We start from the raw sequence: 22730 nt of genomic DNA, 5'->3' as shown, positions 1-22730 counted from the left end.
TTGCATGACTTTAGAGAAGGCATGCTGAATAGTATAATAAAGGTGATCTTTAAAATGATCCCCGAGGTAAAGATACCTTCAGACATTCAGTCTGTATGCAGAGATGGCGGTTGCGGGAGGGCAGAACTGTGGCCTAGATGACACAGTCCAGGCTCTTTCTTGGCTTAGTCACCACCTAAATTAATGCCTCAAGGGGATGTTGAGAATCTTGCAGATGGGATGGTTTCTTTCTTTCTTTTCAAATTAATTTATTTTTGGCTGTGTTGGGTCTTCGTTGCTGTGCACGGGCTTTCTCTAGTTGCAGCGAGCGGGGGCTACTCTTCGTTGCAGTGCGCGGGCTGCTTATTGCGGTGGCTTCTCCTGTTGCGGAGCATGGGCTCTAGGCGCGGGCTTCAGCAGTTGGGGCTCGCGGGCTCTAGGTGCGCGGGCTTCAGTAGTTGTGGCACATGGGCTTAGTTGCTCCGCGGCATGTGGGATCTTCCTGGACCAGGGCTCGTACCCGTGTCCCCTGCATTGGCAGACGGATTCTTAACCACTGCACCACCAGGGAAGTCAGACGGGATGGTTTCTTGACCGTGGTATGTGTGCTCATTCAACAGATAAGCACAGGGGTTCTTTGTGCCAGGCTCTTTGAATATGGAGGTGAGAAGCACCCCATCCTTGCCCTGTGCTAGGAGATACCATTTAAAACACTGTGAGAATGAGGCAGGATAGCAGGTCTGAACTGGTGCTGGATGCAGTTTGCCCAAATGTGAATTCTGACTCCACATTTACTGTGTGACTTTGGGCAAGTGACTTGACCACTCTGAGCTATAGCTCCCACATTTCTATATCAAGGGAAAGAGTCGGCCCTACCTCTGAGGTTGTTGTGAGGGTTGAACTTAATGCACACAAAACACTTAGCACAGTGTCTGGTATGTAGGTGGTGCTGAGTGTGTAGAAGCCACACAGCAATGACCCTGCTCGTGTCGTTACTGTCATTGTCATCCTAGGAGCTCAGAGGATGGGGCAGTGATGGTAAGTGAATGGCCAGATTTGGTGAAATTCTCCAGGTCTCTTGTAGTCCAGCTACTCCCTCAGGTTGCGGGGGCTTCTGTTCTGTGTGTCTGAGAACATTTGGTTTTGTTTTCCTCCGCTGAGTCTGTCTCTGTTCCTGCTTCCGTATAGGTTGGCCACCTAATCCAGACTGCTGCGGGGAACAGTAACCTCAAGAGAGTGACCCTGGAGCTAGGAGGAAAGAGTCCCAATATCATCATGTCAGATGCTGACAGTAAGTTTTCAGGGGGGAGGTCTGATATCAACCTGCCGCTAGCTCTGTATTCTGTGGTTCCACTCAGTTCTGCAATCCTCAGCATCCCTCGGATTGGTTTCTGCCCCCAGGGCCTCAGGATGAAAGTAAGACTCCTCAGCATGGCCCTCTGGCCTACACGATGTGGCCTCTCCCCCAGCCTTTCTCCTCTGCTCCCTGTAATCCAGCCAGGCTGAGCTACTCACTTGCACAAGAATGCAGCATGCTTTCAGATTAGACTACTTTTCCTCCATCACATCCTTTTTTCCTGGTCCTGCTGAGGTGCTCCCAGATTCGTCCTCCTTGAGGGAGTCTTCCCTGATGGCCATAGGCCAGCTGGTTTGGTCCTCCAGCCGCCCTTGACTCTATTACCACAGTGGGTGATGACCACTGTCCTTCGTGTCTATCTGCCACTTGGTCTCCACACTCAGAGAAGGGAGCGATCGGCCCTGCCTTGTTCCCACACAGATTCTGGCACTCAGCAGGCATGAACGCTGCTGGTAGTGTTAACGGGTTAAGGGTAGCAGCCACTGGGGCCAGGCTCCTCCTTATCCTCTTCTTATGGTTGCCTTCTGCCTCCGCAGTGGACTGGGCTGTGGAGCAGGCCCACTTCTCCCTGTTCTTCAACCAGGGCCAGTGCTGCTGTGCAGGCTCCCGGACCTTTGTGCAGGAGGACGTTTACACCGAGTTTGTGGAGCGGAGTGTTGCCCGGGCCAGGTCTCGTGTGGTCGGGAACCCCTTTGACAGCCGGACTGAGCAGGGGCCGCAGGTAAGCCCAGTGGTTGCACGCAGGTCTCGGTGTCCGGAGCCACCATGGAGAAGCGGAAAGGGCCTTGGACTCTGAATCCGGCAGGCCTGGCTTCAAGTCTCAGCTCTGCCAGGTACCAGCTGTGTGCCCTTGGGAAGCCACATGCTCTCTCCGAGCCACCATTCTCTCATCCATAAAGCCTGCCCTTCGTAACTCACAGAGTGGCCGTGAAGTGGAAATTAATAATGGAAAGCCCTTTGTAAATTACATACACATAATAAATATGAGGAATGGCTGTGAGAAAGGGAATGCATGTTTCCTGGACCTTGGCCATCCATATAAATGCATCTACCAGAAAGACACACACATACCTGTTGTTAATCGCAGTTACGTCTGGGAGGAGGGCGGAGGGCTGTTGTAGCAGAGGGACTTCATTTCACTTTATACTCTTCTGAGCTGTTTGATTTAAAATTTTAAAAAAATTTTTTTTTTTTACAGTGAGCATGTATTCATTTTAACTAATAAAAATATAGTCAATAATAATTATAACAAAAGGAAACACAGTGCCTCACCCCACCACATCCTGATCCTTTTTCCAGCATTGGCCTTAGACCCAGCCTGTCTTGGGCTCACTCTCCACAGGGCCCTGTGCTGGCCTCCTCCAGCCTCCTCCTCCCAGGGATGAGGAATCCACAGGGTCAGGGATGCTTCCTCCCACAAATCCCTTGCACGCAGCCCTGAGCCCACTTCTGGGGCCAACAGGGGCCTCTCTGCAGGCTTCATTGTCCTGGGGACGTCTGTGTTCCTTGTGTCTACTCCCCAGGCTCCAGTGCTGGCCAAGGCAGCCTTTTTTTTTTTAATTAATAAATTCTGTTCTTTTAGAAAAATGAGCAGGAAGTACAGAGTTCCCATATATCCCCTAACCTCCCCATCCCCTAGTTTCTCCTATTATTAATATCTTGCATTGGTGTGATACATTTGTTACAATTTGATGAGCCAATATTGATATATTATTATTAAATGAAGTCCATAGTTTACATTAGAGTTCACTCCTGGTGTTGTACATTCTGTGGGTTTTGACAGATGAATCAAGACATGTACCCATGATTACAGTGTCACACAGAATAGTTTCAGTGCCCTAAAAATCTCCTGTGCTCCACCAGTTCATTCCTCCCTCCCCCTAACCCTTGAACCACTGATCTTTTTACTGTCTCTATAGTTTTGTCTTTTCCGGAATGTCATATAGTTGGAATCATATAGTCTGTAGCCTTTTCAGATTAGGCTTCTTCCTCTTTTTCTTTCTTTTTCCCGCAGATTACCTTCTTTTACTTAGCAATGTACATTTAAGTTTCCTCTATGTCTTTTCGTGACTTGATGGCTCATTACTTTTCATGGCTGAATAATATGCTACTGAATGGATAGGCCACATTTTCTTTATCCATTCATCTGTTGACAGACCCTTAGGTTGTTTCTACTTTTTAGCTATTGTGAATAGTGCTGCTGTGAATCCCAGCGTCTTTTTTTCTCTCGTTTTTCTTTGTGGTTTGTGGCTATATAATTATTAAGGTAATACAAATTTGTATTAAAAACTTCATAAAAAAGAGTTTAAAGTAAAAAATAAGATCCCCTTGTCCCCTTCATGTCCATTCCTCATAGGTAACCACATACACACAGAGTTACATTTTGGCATGTTTGTTTTAGCAAAAGTAGGGTCATATAATATATTTCATCCTACAAGCTTCCCCCCTCTTTACAGAACATCTTAGGCTGTCGTTCTGTGTCTGTCTGTGGACAGGTCTGTTGTTAATGATGCCAACATATGGGTGTGCCATATTAACCAGCTCCTCTACTGATGCATACTTGGGATTGTTTCCACTTCTTGCTTCTGTAAGATGTTCCCCAGTGTCTATCCTTGTTCAGGTCCCTTTGTCACATGTAGAATAAATTCCTAGAAGTTAAATAGCTGGGTCAGAGGATATGAACATCTAATTTTTTGTCTGATATTAATAAGCCATTTGCCCGAAGAGCTGTACCAGCTTACAGTCCTTTCTCTTTTTTTTAAATTGAGGTGTAATTGACCTATAATGTTGTATCAGTCCTTCTAAAAATGTATGAATATTACAGAGTATGCAACATACCCTTGGTATCAATGTATTTTCTTACTATTTAAAATTTTTAGTAATCTCATACTTGAAAAACTTGAAAGGCTTGATATTCATTTTGATATTCATTTCTTTGAGGGCTAATGAGTTTGGTGGAATCTGTTCTTATGTTTTTGGCCTTGCTTATTCATGATCTGGCCCATTTCCCAGTTGGCTTCTTGCCTGTGTGGTTCTAAGCCTGAAGCTGCGAGAGGTATGGCTGTAGCATCTCTGTAACTCTGGGCTCCTTCTCCCTCAGGTGGATGAGACTCAGTTTAAGAAGGTCCTTGGCTACATCAAATCTGGGAAGGAGGAGGGGGCGAAGCTGCTGTGTGGTGGAGGGGCGGCTGCTGACCGTGGCTACTTCATCCAGCCCACCGTGTTTGGAGACGTGCAGGATGGCATGACCATCGCAAAGGAGGAGGTTAGCATGCGTCCAGCGCTCGAGGGAATGTTCCTAGGAGGAGAAGCGGACAGTTCAGTCCAGCACCTTGACCCAGGACCCATCCACTGGCCTTGGGCCAAATCCTGGCTCTATGCATAAGACAAATGATTTGCAATTCACTTCTGATCTTGTGCCTCTCCTCTTCAGTCTCTTATGGCTGCCAATGGTTGGGGAGAACGTCTGAATTCCCCAGCAGAGCCTACAGGTCCTTTGTGTTCTGGTCCCTGCGAGCTGTGAGTTAAAGGAATGACTCTTCCCAGCCCTTCTCATGGCCTTCATGTAAGCAGACACTGGACTAGATCAAAGGGCTGACTTCCCCACATGGCGAGAGTCCCTTGACCTTCTCTCCCCCTTGGCACTGATTACTAACGTAAGGCAGCAACTCCATCTCATTCATTCGTTCATTTCACAAAATTTTTTTTAACATCTTTATTGGAGTATAATTGCTTTACAATGGTGTGTTAGTTTCTGCTCTATAACAAAGTGAATCAGCTATACGTATACATATATCCCCATATCCCTTACCACAAGTAATTTTTGAATTCCTACTATGTGCAAGGTGCTCTACAGACACTGGAGATCCAGGGGTATCCGACATGTGTACTCTGCCCTTGTGAATTCAGACTCCCTCCACTTCCCCCAGCAGGATGAAGCCCTTTAGCAGCCCTATGCAGGGAAAACATTATACTGCCACCCCCTTTCATGGATAATTCAAAATAAAATAATATTAAAATGCAAAATCAGGGTAAGAGAGTACAACAGAGTTCTGCCTCTTTTCCCATCATGACTACTTTGATGCTATTTTTTTTTTAAATCTTGACGGAAATGGAAAATATCCATTTTCTAGAAGGGCAGGGGCTGCCTTTGCTTTGCTAGTGCCCGAAGTGCAAGATGCCCCGTCTCGCAGTCCTCGCTTCAACCATGATGGGCTCCTGGCAGTCTTCTCGCACCTCTGTCTTGACACTCTCCACCCAGTCCTAGAATCAGTGATTTCTTCAAGAAGTCCTAGTTCCTTTAGTGGAGAATGGGATGTTGTAAGAATGGGTGCTGCGTGTGCCGGTGCCTGGAACTCCATTTCCCTCCTCCCTGCTCCTCATCCTCACTCTGGTTTGGCCAGTTTCTGCTCGTGTGGTGTCACAGCTTGACTCTCACCTCTCGAGGCCTTCCCTGATCCCCTGCCTCCCATCATTCAGGCCAGGTAGCTCCTCTGGGCTCCCACCACTTGTCACGGTCACATGCCAATCACTTGATTACATCAGGATCTGTTCCCCGGGGTCTCTCCCCTGATAGGGCTGAGAGCAGCCACACCCCAACCGCAACAAGCACGCCTAGCTCCCATGTTTTGGTTTCTGAAGCCCACTAAAGCCCACTAAAAGGAACCAGGATGCCTTGAAGAAATGGCTTAGAAATAGGGCAGGGAAAGTATAAGATAAACTCAGAACATCTTGAGATCAGAGACCCTGTTTTGTTCATAGCTTTTTCTTCAGCATCTAGTGTGTGCCTTGTTGAATGACTGACTGAAATTCTTTGAAACTAAATTTCCATGTGACCTGTCAGTGCAAGCCCCTACCTCACAGGACTGTTTAGAAATAAGATAAGGTATGTAAGGTCCATGGCACACAGAAGGTAACCAGTCCCCTTAGCTTCCTTCCCTTTGTATTCCAGTGAGTGTGAGAGCTGTCTTCTCCCTCTGGAACTGTTAGGGTGTTTCTGGAGGCTTGCTACCACATCTGGAATCATCTGCTCAGCGCTGTGGAAAGCTGGGTAACAGGTGGTTCCGTGTCTGCCCCACCCACCCATTGTGCTCTCTAACCCCAGATCTTTGGGCCAGTGATGCAGATTCTGAAGTTCAAGACCATAGAGGAAGTCGTTGGGAGAGCCAACAATTCCAAGTACGGGCTGGCCGCAGCTGTCTTCACAAAGGACTTGGACAAGGCCAATTATCTGTCCCAAGCCCTCCAGGCTGGCACCGTGTGGTAAGTGCCTCCCAGCAGCCTCTCGCAACCCAGGTAGTAGAGATCCCCAAGCCAGGGTCTTCTGGAATCCACTACTCACATCCCAGAATTGGGGTGCCGGGTTTAGTTCCTCCTGGGTCAGGGTGTGGTATAGCAGATGGGGATGTCCTTCCCCCTCTCCTCCAGATGAAACTTCCCTCCAGTGCATATGCCCGTGCAGCTGTTCTTGGGCAAGCAGATGGATGACTGGGGCTCCTTACCAAGCTGTAACAAGAGCAGGAGACCAGAGCTGAGGGCCCACATCTATGTAAACACTGGTCTTAAAAGCTTAGCACCTATGGCACACCCACTAGGATGGCTGTAATTTATTTATTTTTAATTTTTTAAAAAAAATTATTTTATTTTTGGCTGTGTTGGGTCTTTGTTGCTGCACATGGGCTTTTCTCTGGCTGCGGCAAGTGGGGGCTACTCTTTGTTGTGGTGCGCGGGCTTCTCATTGTGGTGGCTTCTCTTGTTGTGAAGCACGGGCTCTAGGCATGTGGGCTTCAGTAGTTGTGGCTTGCGGGCTCTAGAGCGCAGGCTCAGTAGTTGTGGCACACGGACTTAGTTGCTCCGCGGCATGTGGGATTTTCCTGGATCAGGGCTTGAACCCATGTCTCCTGCACTGGCAGGCGGATTCTTAACCACTGTGCCACCAGGGAAGCTCCGATGGCTGTAATTTAAAAAACAGAAAATACCAGGTGTTGGTTAGGATGTGGAGAAACTGGAACCCTTACACATTGCTGGTGGGAATGTAAAATGTTGCAGCCACTAGAAAAGTCTGGCAGTTCTCAATAAGTTAAACATAGAATTATCATAGGACCCAGCAATTCCACTCCTGGGTACATACCCAAGAGAAAAAAAACATACATCCACACAAAAAGGTGTATCTGAATGTTCATAGATTATTCACAATAGTCAAAAGGTGGAAATAACCTATCGACTGATGAATGGATACACAAAATGTGGTTTATCTGTGCAATGGAATATTCAGCCATAAAAAGAAATGAAGTACTGATAACCTGCTACAACATGGAAAACATAATACTAAATGAAATAAGCCAGACACAGAAGGTCACATATTATATGATTCCATTATATGACATGCCCAGAATAGGCAAATCCATAGAGGGAGAAAGTAGATTAGGGGCTGCCAGAGGCTGGAGGAGGGGGGGGATGTGGAGTAACTGCTTGTTGGGTATAGGGTTTCTTTCTGGGGTGATAAATGTTCTGGGATTATATAGAGGTAATGGTTGCACAACATTGTGAATATATCATAAAGCACCTTTAAAGTGGGGAGTTTTAAATTCAGTTAAAATTTAATAATTAAAAAAAATTGCCCCAAAAAGCTTAATACCCAATTAGCAAAAATGATTCATTAAAATGGGAAGGATGAGATGACTTATGGCTTTATTTCATGTGGCCTGCTTTTGACTTCTATATACCTAGCTATTAGTAGGGTTCTACCCATCCATTTTTCTCAATAAAATTTTAGAACAATACAGGAGGTCCGAGGGGTATGATGCTTATCCTCCACCCCAAAAGTTACTTCTGAAATCTCATCTTAAATTATAGGGTCAACTGCTATGATGTGTTTGGGGCCCAGTCACCGTTTGGTGGCTACAAGCTGTCTGGGAGCGGCCGGGAGCTGGGAGAGTATGGGCTGCAGGCATACACTGAAGTGAAAACTGTGAGTATGGGCACCTTCTCAGCCCTCTCCCTCGTGCTGGGGTCCATCAGTATTGACTGCTAGTTTCTTGTTTTAAGCCATGGAAGCTACCAAAGAGGGTAAAGACCCAGTCTCTGCTGTGTCTCATGAGGAATAAGTAGGGACTTGACCACCACTATGCCTACACAGTCCTTTGCTGGGCTTTGTTATACACTGAGTTCTGTAAAACCTGAGAGGAGGCAAAGATGCCAGTGGGCTGAAGCAGCGAGGAAAAACTTCTAATAAGAATCAAGCTATGAGGCATTAGATATCAAGGGGCATATCCTTTGCTTCTGCAATCCTGAAGAACTAAGCAGAAATAGAAAGAAAGCTTTACTTCCATAAATAGCCATCTCAGCATTCTCCAACAGGGAAAAATCAGATGTAACCCAAATGCCCAATAAATTATGGAATATTAAGTAGCTGTTAAAGTATTTTTGTAGAATATTTGATATGAAAAATGCTTATCCTTTAAAGTAAAAAAGCAGGATACAAAGTGATGTATGCAGTATAAGCCCAACTTTAAAACTGTATATGCCCATATACAGATACTCAGATATCTTTATCAAAGTGAAAAAAGACAGGAAAGAAAGATACTAAGGTAAAAATGATTTTCTGTCTACAATGAATACTAATTATAATTTAACCAGGAAACATATTCACAAATGATATTTTAAGAAAAGAGAAATGGGCACAGGGCAAGCAAACCAGCCTGGGGGTGGGGGGTGGCGATGGGAGTAGGATGAGAAAGGGGGAACAGAGCAAGAAAAGGTAAACAGTGGTCTTCATTCAGTATATACTATATAGTATGAAACTCTAATAAGATACAACCTAAGCTCTCAAGAAGATCACTGGAATAAAGTAAACATGTTTACTTGTTTATTGAAATGTTTCCATTATATACAAGAGGTGAGACCCAGATTTGATATTGACATTGAGATGTCATTAGCCTATAACTGTTCATCAAAACAATAGTTATGGAGGAGATTATTTAGGTATGGAGTGAGGGAGGAGGGAGGCCTAGGACTGAGCCCCAAGGAACTGCAGTATTTAAGGATTGACTGGAGGGCAGTAGAAGAGCCTGAAAAGGAGAGGCTTGAGTTGAGGTGATTTGTGGAGGAATCCAGCTGTAAGCTGCGAATGCTGGAGCCCTCAGGAAATGAGATGTTGGGGAGAACTCGAGAAGGCTTTTGAAGAAATGGCAGGACTTGATGGCCTAGGAGGGTTAGAGGATGTGGGTGAAGGGGGCAAAGCTGATGCAGCCCAGCATCCACACTGTGCTTGGTGCTCATGATAAAGAGTCCTGTTAAAAAAAAAAAAAAAAAAAGTCCTGTATTTTGAGCTTTAGGAACTCGAATGATAACACTAACAAAAATAAGGATTTTTGTGTTATCATTCACTAACAAAAATGACTGTTGCATGCTGAAGGTCTCAGAAGTCAAGTTTGCAAGGGGGACTGATGAGAAAATTTCTTTTTATTTTTACTGAAAGTTTACTTTGTGCCAGGATCTGTGCTAGACTGTCTTATGTATGTTATATCATTTAATGCTCACAACAACCCCATGAAAGAGATATTGCTGTTACCCCATTTTACAGATGAGGGAACGAGTCACACAGAGGTGAAGCACTTGCCCAGTAGCGGGGAACGATGGGATTCAACCCTATATCCATCTGAATCTGGAACCTTCCCCCTAACACACTGAGACACCTGTGAGCTTGAGCACATTATCTTTTCCTGGCTCTGATTCTTGTGGAGGAACATACGGATCTCGGGCAGGGTCTCTCAGCCTTGGAACTGGGGACACTTGGGGTTGCATAATTCTTTGTGGTGGGGCTGTCATGTGCAGTGTAGGATGTTGAGCAGCATCCCTGACTTTTGCCCATTCGATGCCTGTAGCCACCCTCCCCCCAACTGTGACAATCAAAAATGTCTCCAGACATTGCCCACTGTTCTCTGGGGGGCACAGCTGCCCCCGGTTGAGAATGACTAGGTCAAGGGGAGGCAGAGTGTGATCTCATGCAGAACACAGCCCTAGCGGTTGCTGGGATTGGCCACTGGCCATCGAGGTGTTCGAAGTCAGGAAAGCCCTTCTGTTTATAGCTCAGGCAGCACCCAGCTGAGGGGGCCTGTAGACCAAAGGGAAGCATGAAGATTTAACAGCTTCTCTGCACCCCTCTTACAGGTCACAGTCAAAGTTCCTCAGAAGAACTCATAAAGAACCATGCTGGCTTTACTCATCCAGTGATGGAAAGTTCAAGGAGATAAGCAACAAAACCAAGAAAAATGACCGTTGCATGCTAAAGGTCTCAAAAGAGAAATTCTGCCAGAAAAATCTTTTGGATCAAGAAAGTTCCAGAATTTGAATCAATAAATAGGGTGGGTGTGGGACAAAGGGTATATGGAAAGCCTTTTAAACTGCAACAATACTACTAGCTTTCAGGGTGATCTTTCAAAGATAGATTCAAATATCTCATCCATTCCATCTGAAACACTTCTGTAACTTGCCTTAATGGGGGAAGAAAAAGCCATTGTTTACCACTGTTCCATCTTTGAAGTAGCAACTAGCACCTTTCTTTGTATTCTGGACTAAAACTCATTAAAAACAGTGCTGCTCTTCACTTTTTAGGTAACTCTTCCTCCATCTCAACCCAAGGAGATGCTGTCACATAGATATGTTGTCCCCTCTGTGTGTATGTCACATTGTAAACAACTGTCACCCATCCCCTACTGTGGATAAATAGCCTTTGTTTCCTGCACGTAGTTAACAGATGTTTCCGGCCTGCCCATGTGTGGTGGGCCCTGTACGACACACTGAGGAGGACACCTACACGAGACTGCCAGCCCCTGCCCTCAGAGAGAGGGAGGTAAACTAGGAAACACACACTTGACACCCAAGGTTGGTTCTCAGTGTTTTAAGTTCAAAAACTTGGTCAGAACAAATGAGACAGATTCCTGCTGGACCAGTTTCATAAGAGATTAATTTGAAATCCAGATGTCAATTTACTCACTTTAAGTGAGGTCTGTATTTCCAATAGCCGGACCTTTTGAATCTTGTATCAAGAACACTGCCTTACTTTAGTCAAGGGACCTGGCAAATTAGTAATCAGTATTATTAGTAAATTAGGAATCAGAAGATTCCTTAGTGAGCAATGGAATTGGAGCAAAAAGAATTGAATCACAGTAGTAGTTTGTGAGTGATCACATTTGGGTCACAGATTCCTTTAAGAATTTGAGGCAAAGTTTGATCCTTTCCTGAGGAAAAAACACCTGTATAATATTTGCAGACAGTGTCAGGGAGTGATGGAGCTCACTGGTTGACCCCTGGCTTTATTTCACTGAGGCTAAGCCACATCTTGATAGGCGATCCCTATTCCACTAGAGACTAATTGGACTTCTTTGAATAGCACTTCTCAATTTTTGTCATATATGCATATACCTGTACTATCATTTACTTTTTTCTTTAAATTGACTCTTATTTAGATAAAAATTTTGAAAAATACCTTACTGCAATACCTAAAAAAGAATAATAGCATTTAACTGCCATAAATAGAAGACATTATAAAAAGATGAAACAATGTTACTAAATTTAAAATAATGAAATACAAGTAAAGCTAATCTTTTAGATTTTATATATGTATGTATACAAATTAATCATTCTATAGCTGAAATAAGTGTACCTCATTGAGGAGACAAGGATTTTATGACCAGTCAGCAGTAATGGGATATTCCAGTTGACGTTGCTTCAAGAAATGATTCTGTATTTTAGCTTTGATGATGAGCAGCAGCAACAGTGCCATTACACGTGAACCGAGCAGCAAAGGGCAGAGCTTTGAGCTCACCCCCGTTCTCCCATCTTCTCTGCAGCTTCTTAGGCTTAAGGTGGTGCGCGGTGGCACCAGGTCAACTGAAACGTCTGTCCCTGTCCTCATGGCACTTGCATCTACCTGGGGAGAGAGGCATTAAACATGGGGATGTAACAGGAAGAGGGTGTTCTGAGAGTGCAAAAGGGGATGCCTGGCCTAAGCTGGGCCTGGTGGAAGAAAAGGTCACGCCCCTCACACATGCATCCATCATAAACACTTACTGGGAGGTTACTGAGTGCTAGGTACTGGCGATGCAAAGATGAATAAGACTTGTAAGACACTATCTAGAAACTCAGGATCTGGTGAGGGGAACAGACTCTCAAAAGTGATGATTATAATATAATATAGATGCCAGATATTGACAATGAGAGCGATCAGGTAATGACATCATGGAAGGATAAGAAGGGCCCCTGCTGACTGCAGGCAGGGAAGAATGCTCCCTAGACAATACTCATGTATTTTACTTGCTTTCCAGGCTTCTTGCCAGAAGTTAAATTCTTGAAGGTTTGAGCTTGGGTTATTTGCCTATAATTTATGCCCTTTATGTAAATGGGAGTACCACTATTATCTGCTAAGTATTTACCCTAAGCAATAATAAATGCATGTCAAAGTCTGATTTTCAGAAGTTAAAAACATGACTCCTATGTGAATATAAGATGAACACAGGTCAAAGATTTTACTCATTAATTAATAAGATGATGAAGCGGATAAACAACAAAGTCCTACTGTACAGCACAAAGAACTATATTCAATATCTTGTAATAAACCGTAATGGAAAAGAATATGAAAAAGAATATATATATATAACAATCACTTTGCTGAACACCAGAAACTAACACAACATGGTAAATCAACTGTACTTCAATTAAAAAGATGATGAAGCAGGTTCAAAAATCACTGAGGAACTGGCCGTTTGTGGGCATTTTAATAAAGGTTTTTGCAGCAACGAAGACCCAACACAGGCAAAAATTATATAAAAATAAATTAATTAAAAAAAAAGATTGCTAGGTTAGATACAAAACTGGTTAATGTCCTAGAAAGCAAGAAACAGTAACTAACCATGAGATTTGTGTTTACCAGATAGAAATCATTTGCAGCTGTACTGGACATAAATCTATATATAAATTATAGGTCACTTCACAGAGTGAGCTCTTAATTAGTTAACAGCAAATTCAAACAATGCTACGATCTCCTAGGGCAGAGTTGACAAGCTTTTTCTGTAAAAGGCCAAGGTGATAAACATGTTAGGCTTTTCAGGGTACATAACATCTCTGTCACATTTTCTTTTTTGGTTTTTAGTCCTTTAAAAACGGGGGAAAACCCAACATTCTTAGCTTGAGGGCCGTACAAAAATCGGCCACGGACTGGATTTGGTTTCCTGGCCGTAGCTTGCTGACCCTTGTCCTAGAAAATGAGAAAATCATTGGGTGGGCCTGTGAAATGGAGTTAGGCATGACTTTGAAAGGATATGCATTTATCTTCTTGGCCATACTTCTAAGTTTTGGATAATTTACAAATATGTAATCATTAAGACAAAGTTTGCCTTTGTACCACCTGAAGTCATCTCAGTAACACCACTGGTGGGCAAAGCTTACTTTGGGAAACAGGATTCCTTGTACATCCCAGCGCCAAGAGTCTCCCTCCAGCAGTTCAGACTGAACAAATTCATAGCCTTCGGTTCACTGCTTCTCTGACAAGATTTGGGAACTGCCCAAGCCAACTTGGAGGAGATAAATGGGGGGACCTGAGATTACCATCCCCTTGCAGCAATGTGTTAACAAATCATTCTGGCAATTTTTTTAGATTTTTAAAATTTTACCTTTTTTCCATTCATTTATCTATTCCTTGTTTCAGGAAGTCTTAAGTAGCACTTATCATAGGCTAGGTACTGTGCTATTTATTCCTTGTTTCAGGAAGTCTTAAGTAGCACTTATCATAGGCTAGGTACTGTGCTAGGTAACTGCTTCCTCAGGGAGTAATGCTGGTGACATTCCTGGCTCCCAATGCTTAGTCTAGCTGTGCAGATAATGAAACAAGCGATTGCACTAAAGTGAAGTGTCACAATAAAATGACTAGACACTCCCAGATTGTGGGATTACAGTGTTGGAGGCTTTGTCACCCTCCATGCACTAAACACATTTTTTAATGTAATATTTATTTTGTTAATCATAATAAACACACTTTTAATGTTTTGTTTTACTGGTTACAAGGAACAGTGAATTAGGAACTATAGAGGCAAAGCTAGCATTATATTACCTAGTTTGGTGTCTCTTTCACTGAGTTACAAGGTTCTGACTCTTCCACTCCTTGATTTTGTTCCCAGTCCACATTTCTCAGGCAAAAATAACAACTAAAATAAGGATAAAAGTTTATCTCTCTCAAGTAAAAGAAGTCCAAAGTTGGGCAGTTAAGGGCTATTAATGTGATTCCACAAAGTCTTTAAGCAACCTGGGATCCTACTATTTCAATGTTCCATTATCCCTAGAGTACGACCCTCATCCTCAAGGTTTAATATGGCTGCTAACATTCCAGCCATCACATCAACATTCCAGGGAGTAGGATGGTAAAAAGGACAAAGAAAGGTGGGACACTCTTCTCTATAAGGCAACTTCCCAGAGGTTGCCCACAAAACTTCCACTTATATGTCTTTGGACAAAATTAATTATATGGCCACATCTAGCTGCAAAGAAGGATAAGGAATATTGTCTTTTTAGCCAGGGATCAGCGTGCCTAGCTAAAACTGAAGTTCTTAATTCTAAAGAAAAGGAAAATGGATTTGGGGAGGCAAATAGCAATCCCTACCATGATGTGAAACAGTACCCTCAAAATTTTGGGTGATGCCTCTCCTATGCCTAACCTTACCACAAATTTAATCCAAATCTCATGATGTAGGGTGAGAGTACTGGGAAGATTTTCTGAACAGACAGTGTATTACTTAAGAATATTTTAGTTGCAAGTGTCAGAAAACCAAATTCAAACCAGTGTAAAAAAATGGTTCCTATATTCCAAAATCCTGACATCTCAGCTTTGGCCATGGCTTGATTCAGAAGTTCAAAAAGTTTCCATCTCTTGGCTCCACCTCTGCCAGGTGGGCTTCATTTTTAGACCATACCCATTTTGGTTCTGGTGGGTCTGGATCCTTAGAAGAGCCAACTGACTTCAACAGCTCTCATCTCACACCCAGCCAGACTCAAGTCCACTGGCTAGGAGAAAGTCCCTTTTGGCTAGCCCCAGCAAAGAGGTTCATGCTAATTGGTCCAGCTGATATGACATCCTGCCCCTCCCTCAACCAGTCACTGTGGCCAGAGGGTTGAGATGTGATGATTCACTTAGACCTGAGTCATAATGGTCCACACTTGTGGCCAGGACTGGAGTCCCCTCTAGTCCATCTGGGCTGAAAATGAGGGAGGGATGGATCCCCCAAAGAATACTGGTGCCCTTATCTGAAGGAGAAGACATAGAGATTGGAGAGTTTCCCGAGTTACTGCTGACCTTTTAATATTTCAGTGTTGCCAAAACCCCTGTTGGGGTGAACTGGAGAAAACAGAGGAATGTAATGTTTCTTGCCCCCAGTCCCTGTGAATTAGACTCATTGTAATTGTAAGAGAATCTGTTTTTCAAACTGACAAATAACAAAGGAAATGCTAGCTATTAAGAAATGTCTATAATGTTGATTCTGACATCCTAGACACATTAATCTCCTTGTGCTTTTAGTGACAAACCAGTTAGAACACTAGCTATCTAAGCAAAAAGATCTCAGGTTATAACCTAATCTCTCTGGGTATTTGGATATGGGTCAGTCACAGGAGTATTGGGTGTAAAGCTGCTGTTTCTGCCTTTAGCCTTGCCCAGTGCCCAAGAGGAAATGGCTGAATAAGGGACACAAGGAACTACGCAGCCCCGAGAACCGAGTTGATGAGGCGTTTTCTAAGTCTAGGCGCCACCTCGTGGTCAATAAGTACAACTACAGTATTATCCTCTCCGAGAGCTGATAGGCTAGACCTACCAGGCTGGTGTCTTTCAAAGATGGTGTTACACAAATGAATTTATTTACAAAACAGAAAAAGACTCACAAACTTATGGTTACTAAAGAGTATAGTGGGGGGCGGGGAGATAAATTAGGAGTTTTGGATTAACATATACACACTACTATATATAAAATAGATAAGCAAGGACCTACTGTATAGCACAGGGAACTATATTCAAAATCTTGTAATAACCTATAATGGAAATGAATTTGAAAAAGATTATATATAATATATATATTATATATATATATAACTGAATCACTTTTCTGTATACCTGGAACACAACATTGTAAATTAACTATACTTCAATTTTAAAAATGGTTAAAACAAGCAAAACAAAACAAAACATGGTGTTACATACAACAAAACTGTATATGGGTAATACCTAGCAGGCAAATGCAATGAGAGAATCAAGAGGCCAGGGTCACATACCTAGGATAACTGAAAACAGGGACTCCAACAAAAACTTGTTCACGAATGTTCACAGCAGTACTATTCATAATAGCCAAAAGGCGGAAACAACCCAAATGTCTATCAACAGATGAATGGATAAACAAAATGTGGTCCATTCACATAATGAAATATTATTCAACCATAAAGAAGTAATGAAGCACTGATACATGCTATAATATAGATGAACCTCAAAAACATAATGCTAAGTGAAAGAAGCTGAACATAAAAGGCCACATATTGTCTGATTCCATGTTTATGAAATGTTCAGAATAGGTAAATCCATAGAGACAGAAAGTAGATTGGTAGTTGCCAGGGGCTGGGGAAAGGAGGAAAGGGGTTGGATAATAGATATGGGTTTCCTTTGGGGATGATGAAAACGTTTTCAAACTAGATAGAGGCGATAGTTGCACAACATTGTGAATGTACTGAATGTCACCGAATTGTTTACTTTAAAATGGTCAATTTTATGTGAGTTTTACCTTAATTTTAAAAAATTAGCCGCATTACCTCTGGGCCTCCATTTCCTCACGATCCCTACAGTAACATCCAGTTCTCACTCAGCTCTTTTGTGAAGAATAAAAGGGAACTGATATTCATTTACATTGATTTTATTAACCCTTTTCTGAAAAGGAAATAAACACGGTAAAAAAAATGTTCAGTGAAATATACCCCTAGCTCCCAATCTGGTGGCCCCAGGAAGAAGTATTTACTGTGTATCTACTAAGTGCCAGGTGATGCTGATGCTGCTGGTCTGGCGGCCACACTTTGCGAACCACCGCCTGAGGAAAAAATGTATCAGGTCGTTCTTTGACGCTTCCATACAGAAACCCTCATTTCCTTAATATGAGAGGGATCTGAACTTCCTTCAGAAAGACTTGTGTTAGCTCTTTATTTTTTATTTTGAAATTACTTCAGAGTTTTGAGAAAAGTACAATCATCTCTCATATACTCTACCCAAATTCATCCATTTTTAGCATTTTCTCCCATTTGCTCTATCCCTTCTTACCCCCCTTCCCAACTCCCATTATATATTTTCTTTTTTTTCTGGACCATCTATGAGTAAGTTGCAGGCATCATGCCCATTTACTTCTTAATACTTTAATGTGTTTGAATTTTTATCTTGGATACTCCCTTAAGTAACCACAGTTGAGTTACCTAATACAGGGAATTTCATTTGATACACACTGACCCAATACTTGTGGGAGCTTTTGACAACACTAGGAACATCTGAGGAACAGGATTATCCTGGGGGAAGCTGGTGATATTTCCTGGTCCTACTCTGCCTCCTTAGAGACTCTTATATGCCAGCTGTGATCCAGGAAGAGGGCCCTCACCCAAACCATGTTGGCACTCTGGCCTCAGACTCCTATCCTCCAGAACCGTGAGAAATACATTCCTGTTGCTTCTAAGCCACCCAGTTTGTGGCATTTTGTTGGAGCAGCTCAAATAGACTAAGATAGCACCTGCCCTTCACTCATTTCTGACTCCTGCTGATTCCTCTCTTCAATCCCATTGCAAAGGGTAGAGATAAGGATATCAGTTCAGTATATTACCTGGCAATAACAACAATAAAAACCATCATCACCATAATCATCTGAGCATTTAATGGTTTATTTTTAAAGCTATATCAAAATGTCATGTTCCTGTGTCTCGTTTCAGGTAATCTCTGTGTCTTGTTTCTCAGCTGAAAAGTGGGAATCACAGTCGTCAAATGAGATATTGTAACTCTTTGGAAATTGTGTCTTTTCAGAATCTTACTTTCCCCTTGGGGCTTCAAAAGGCTACCAAGTGAAGTGGTTGTTTAATGGGTATAGAGTTTCACTTCTGCAAGATGAAAAAGTTGTGAATATACTTAAAACTACTAATTCATACACTTAGAAATAATTAAGATGGTAAATTTGATGTTTTACAGTTTTTACCAAAATAATACTTAAAAAAAAAAAAACAACTACCAAGTGAGACATCTGAGGAGCTGTCCCAGAAGAGGGATGATGTTTCTGTGGCTCCCAAAGGAGAGACCCAAGCCAGTCAGTGAACAGTGAGGGAAGCAAGCAGGAAATCTCTGGCAATGGGCAGAAAAAGCTGCATGTGGGAAGGTTCACGCCAGGTCAAGGGAAGTGCTCCAGCAGGGGCTGAGGAGCCGCAGAAATGCAGAGCTGCACTGTGGGCACAGGGTTGGACTTGATGATTGCTAGGGTCCCTTCCACCTCAAGAGGCTGAAGGATTTGAACTGAGTCAAGTTGAGCAAATGCTAGAACTTTCCATTCACAGACTGTCAAATTTTATTATGCTATATATGAGGAACAGAAATTTAGGTAAAAAACCAGTGCATGCTCTCATACTATAGGAGAATATAACTTGGTATGACTTTTCTGGTAGGAATCCACTGCTAAAAATTTATCCAAGATAACAAATGGACAAGTGGACAAAATACGTTTATTTCCTAAGTGCTCTTTCCAAGCACTATTTGTGATAGCAGAAAACTTCAAACAACTTAAATGTCCATTAAGTGACCACTCGGTGACACTCAGAGGGTCGAGACGTCAATCTGAGTATCAAGCAGAAGGGAGATGTTTGGGGCAGGATGAGGGACAGCAAATACCAAGAGAGACTGGATGCTGCTCCTCTTTGCTTCTCTCCACAGCCTTCTCCTTTCTCTGCAGGTTGGCTTTCACTGCTTTAATATTCATGCAGCAGACGATGACTGCCTCAGCCTGGACAGCACGACTCACGGTTGGCTTAATGTTCCAGTCTCAGTTCCCATGAGCTTCTGATAGGTCCAGCTTGGCCCAGAAGTCCATTCCTGAGCCAGTCAGCTGTGGCTGCAGGATGGGGCCACATGGTACTCACTAGATGTTAAGCCCATCCCCTAAGCAGGGGCTGTTGGGTGATGGGCACCCTGGAGGTGTCTACACTCACTCATCAGTGTGGTCCAGGACCAACTGGCAGCATCTATAGCACCAGGCAGCTTCTTAGCAATGCAGACTCCCAGGTTCCACCCCATACCTAATGAATCAAAATCTGCATTTTAATAAGGTCCTCAGGGGTCAGTCTGCATTAAAGTTTGGAAGACACTGATTTATCACAAGAAAGGATGGTTCCTTCCCATTTTCTTCCTTCCTTCCTTCTTCCTCCACCCCCTTTCCTCATTAAAATGCCTTTACTGAGGTATAATTCACATACCATACAATTCACCCATTTATTTAAAGAGTACAATTGAATTTTTTTAGTATGTTTACAGAATTATACATCTATCACCATAATAGATTTGACAGCATTTTGACTGCTCTAAAAAGAAGCCTGTACTCCTTGGCTGTCATCCCCTAATCCCCCCCACTCCCCCCACCCCAGCCCCTGGCAATCACTAATCTACTTTGTCTCTAGGGATTTGCCTACTCTGGATATTTCATGTAAGTGGAGTCATACAGTATGTGACCTTTTGTGTCTGTCTTCTTTCACTTTTTTTTTTGGCTGTGCCTTGCAGCTTGCAGGATCCTAGTTCCCCGACCAGGAATCAAACCCCGGCCCCCTGCAGTGGAAGCACAGAGTCCTAACCACTGGACTCCCAGGGAAGTCCCTGTTGGGAGTTTTTAAAAATTACGGATTCAATTTCATTACTGGTAATTGGTCTCTTTATATTTTCCATTTCTTCCTGCCTCAGTCTTGGTAGATTGTACATTTCTAGCAATATACCTGTTTCTTCTAGGTTGTCCATTTTATTGACATATAATTGTTTGTAGTAATCTCTTATGATCCTTTGTATTTCTGTGGTGTTGGTTGTAACTTTCCTTTCATTTTTAATTATTTATTGGAGCCCATTTTCTTTTTTTCTTGATGAGTCTGACTAAATTTTCTCTTTTCAAAGAAACACCTCTTAGTTTCATTGATCTTTTTTGTTGCCTTTTTAATCTCTATTGCACTTATTTCTGCTCTGATCTTTATGATTTCTTTCCTTCAACTAATTTTGAGTTTTGTTTGCTCTTTTTCTAGTTCCTTTAGGTGTAAAGTTTGGTTGTTTGAGATTTCTTTTCTTGTTTCTGAGGTAGGCTTGTATCACTATAAACTCTCCTCTTAGAACTGCTTTTGCCGCATCCCATAGATTTTGGATCACTGTGTTTCCATTTTCTTTTGTCTCCAGGTATTTTTTTATTTCCTCTTTGATTTCTTTGGTGAACAATTTGTTGTTCAGTAGCATATTGTTTAGTCTCCACATGTTGGTATTTTTTGCCATTTTTTTCTTGTAGTTGACTTCTAGCTATCACTGTGGCTGGAAAAGATGCTTGATATAATTTCAGTTCTCTTAAATTTATTGAGACTCGTGATCTTTCCTGGAGAATGTTCCATGTGCCCTTGGAAAGAATTTTCAGTCTGCAGCTTTTGGATAAAAAGCTCTACTTACATCTATTAAGTCCATCTGGTCTAATGTGTCACTTAAGGCCAGTGTTTCCTTATTGATTTTCTGTCTGGATGATCTGTCCATTGATGTAAATGTGATGTTAAAGTCCCCTACAATGATATGTTACTGTCAACTTCTCCCTTTATATTTGTTAGTATTTGCCTTATGTATTTACATGCTCCTGTGTTGGGTACATATATAATTGTTGTATCTTCTTATTGGCTAGATCCCTTTATCATTATCTAATGTCCTTCTTTGTCTCATTATGGTCTTTGTTTTAAAGTCTGTTTTGTCTGATATAAGTATTGCTATCTCAACCTTCTTTTTATTTCCATTTGCATGGAATACCTTTTCCCATCCCCTCACTTTCAATCTGTTTGTCTTTAGATCTGAAGTGAATCTTTTGTAGGCACCATATATATGGGTCTTTTTTTTTTTTTAACCATTCAGCCACTCTAAATCTTTTAATTGGAGCATTTAATACATTTACATTTAAAGTAATTATTGATAGATATGTATTTGTTGCCATTGTGTTAACTGTTTTCTGGTTGTTTTTGTAGTTCTCTTTTGTTCGTTTCTTCTTCTTTTGCTTTCTTCCTCTGTGATTTGATGGCTATCCTTAGTGTTGTTTGGATTCCTTTGTCTTTCTTGTGTGTGTATCTATCATAGGTTTTTGGGTTGTGGTTACTATGAGGTTTATATATAACAATCATATATACATATGTGATTATTTTAAGTTGCTCACTTAAGTTTGAACATATTCTAACCACCCTGCATATTTACTCACCACTGCGTTTAATATTTAGTGTTTTTGAAACCATATTTTATGTCTTTTTGTTTTGCGTAGCCCTTAACTACTCATTATGGATATAGGTAATTTTACTACTTTTGTCTTTTAACCTTTCTACTAGCCTTATAAGTGGTTGACCTACTACCTTTACTGTATATTTGCCTTTACATTTTTCCTTTAGTAATTTTTATATTTCTAGTTGTGGTCTTTTCTTTTTTTAAAGATTTCTTTATCATTTATTTATTTATTTAATTTATTTTTGGCTGCATCGGGTCTTAGTTGCGGCATGCAGGATCTTTCATTGCGGTGCACAGGCTTCTCTCTAGTTGTGGCGTGTGGGTTTTCTCTTTTCTAGTTGTGGCACACAGGCTCCAGGGCATGTGGGCTCTGTAGTTGTGGTGCGCGGGCTTAGTTGCCCCGTGGCACGTGGGATCTTAGTTCCCTGACCAGGGATTGAACCCACGTCCCCTGTATTGTAAGGTGGATTCTTTACCACTGGACCACCAGGGAAATCCTGTGGTCTTTTCCTTTTCACTCAGAGAAGTCCCTTTCACATTTCTTGTTAAGCTGGCTTATTGGTACTGAACTCTTTTAGCTTTTGCTTGTCTGTAAAACTCTTTGTCTTTCCTTCAAATCTGAATTATAACCTTGCTGGGTAGAATATTCTTGGTTGTAGGTTTTTTCATTTCATCACTTTAAATATATTGTGCCATTTCCTTCTGGCCTGCAAAGTTTCTGCTGAAAAGTCAGCTGACAGTCTTATAGGAGTTCCCTTGTATGTAACTACTTCCTTTTCCCTTGCTGCTTTTAATGTTCTCTCTTTAATTTTTTTTCTATTTTAATTACAATGTGTCTTGGTGTGGACCTCTTTGTGA

The 22730-nt window shown here is 42.2% G+C and overlaps 1 protein-coding gene and 1 pseudogene across 2 annotated transcripts in view; one reads left to right on the top strand and one right to left on the bottom strand.

Moving 5' to 3' along the window:
* The window catches only part of ALDH2 (aldehyde dehydrogenase 2 family member), a 29177-nt gene extending 18183 nt beyond the window's left edge, over window positions 1–10994 (top strand). The window contains exons 8-13 of the mRNA XM_022550907.3: window positions 1168–1270; window positions 1873–2057; window positions 4437–4601; window positions 6441–6598; window positions 8192–8306; window positions 10508–10994. Of these exons, the coding sequence (XP_022406615.2) occupies window positions 1168–1270; window positions 1873–2057; window positions 4437–4601; window positions 6441–6598; window positions 8192–8306; window positions 10508–10540 (759 nt within the window). The 3' untranslated portion in view covers window positions 10541–10994. The remainder of the gene's footprint in view (window positions 1–1167; window positions 1271–1872; window positions 2058–4436; window positions 4602–6440; window positions 6599–8191; window positions 8307–10507) is intronic.
* The window catches only part of LOC115804104 (uncharacterized), a 41578-nt pseudogene that overhangs the window by 5922 nt on the left and 12926 nt on the right, over window positions 1–22730 (bottom strand). The window contains exons 2-3 of the transcript XR_016387505.1: window positions 12003–12269; window positions 2408–7289 (exon numbers count right to left, since the gene is read on the bottom strand). The product of XR_016387505.1 is annotated as an uncharacterized LOC115804104 (transcript). The remainder of the gene's footprint in view (window positions 1–2407; window positions 7290–12002; window positions 12270–22730) is intronic.

The sequence above is a fragment of the Delphinapterus leucas genome, chromosome 14 (assembly GCF_059928025.1).
Source record: "Delphinapterus leucas isolate spDelLeu-1000000601 "Yukka" chromosome 14, BTC_Dleu_Yukka2, whole genome shotgun sequence".
Classification (NCBI taxonomy): Eukaryota; Metazoa; Chordata; class Mammalia; order Artiodactyla; family Monodontidae; genus Delphinapterus; species Delphinapterus leucas.
The sequence above is the reverse complement of the archived record's forward strand: the minus strand, read 5'-3'. Positions and strand labels throughout refer to the sequence as shown.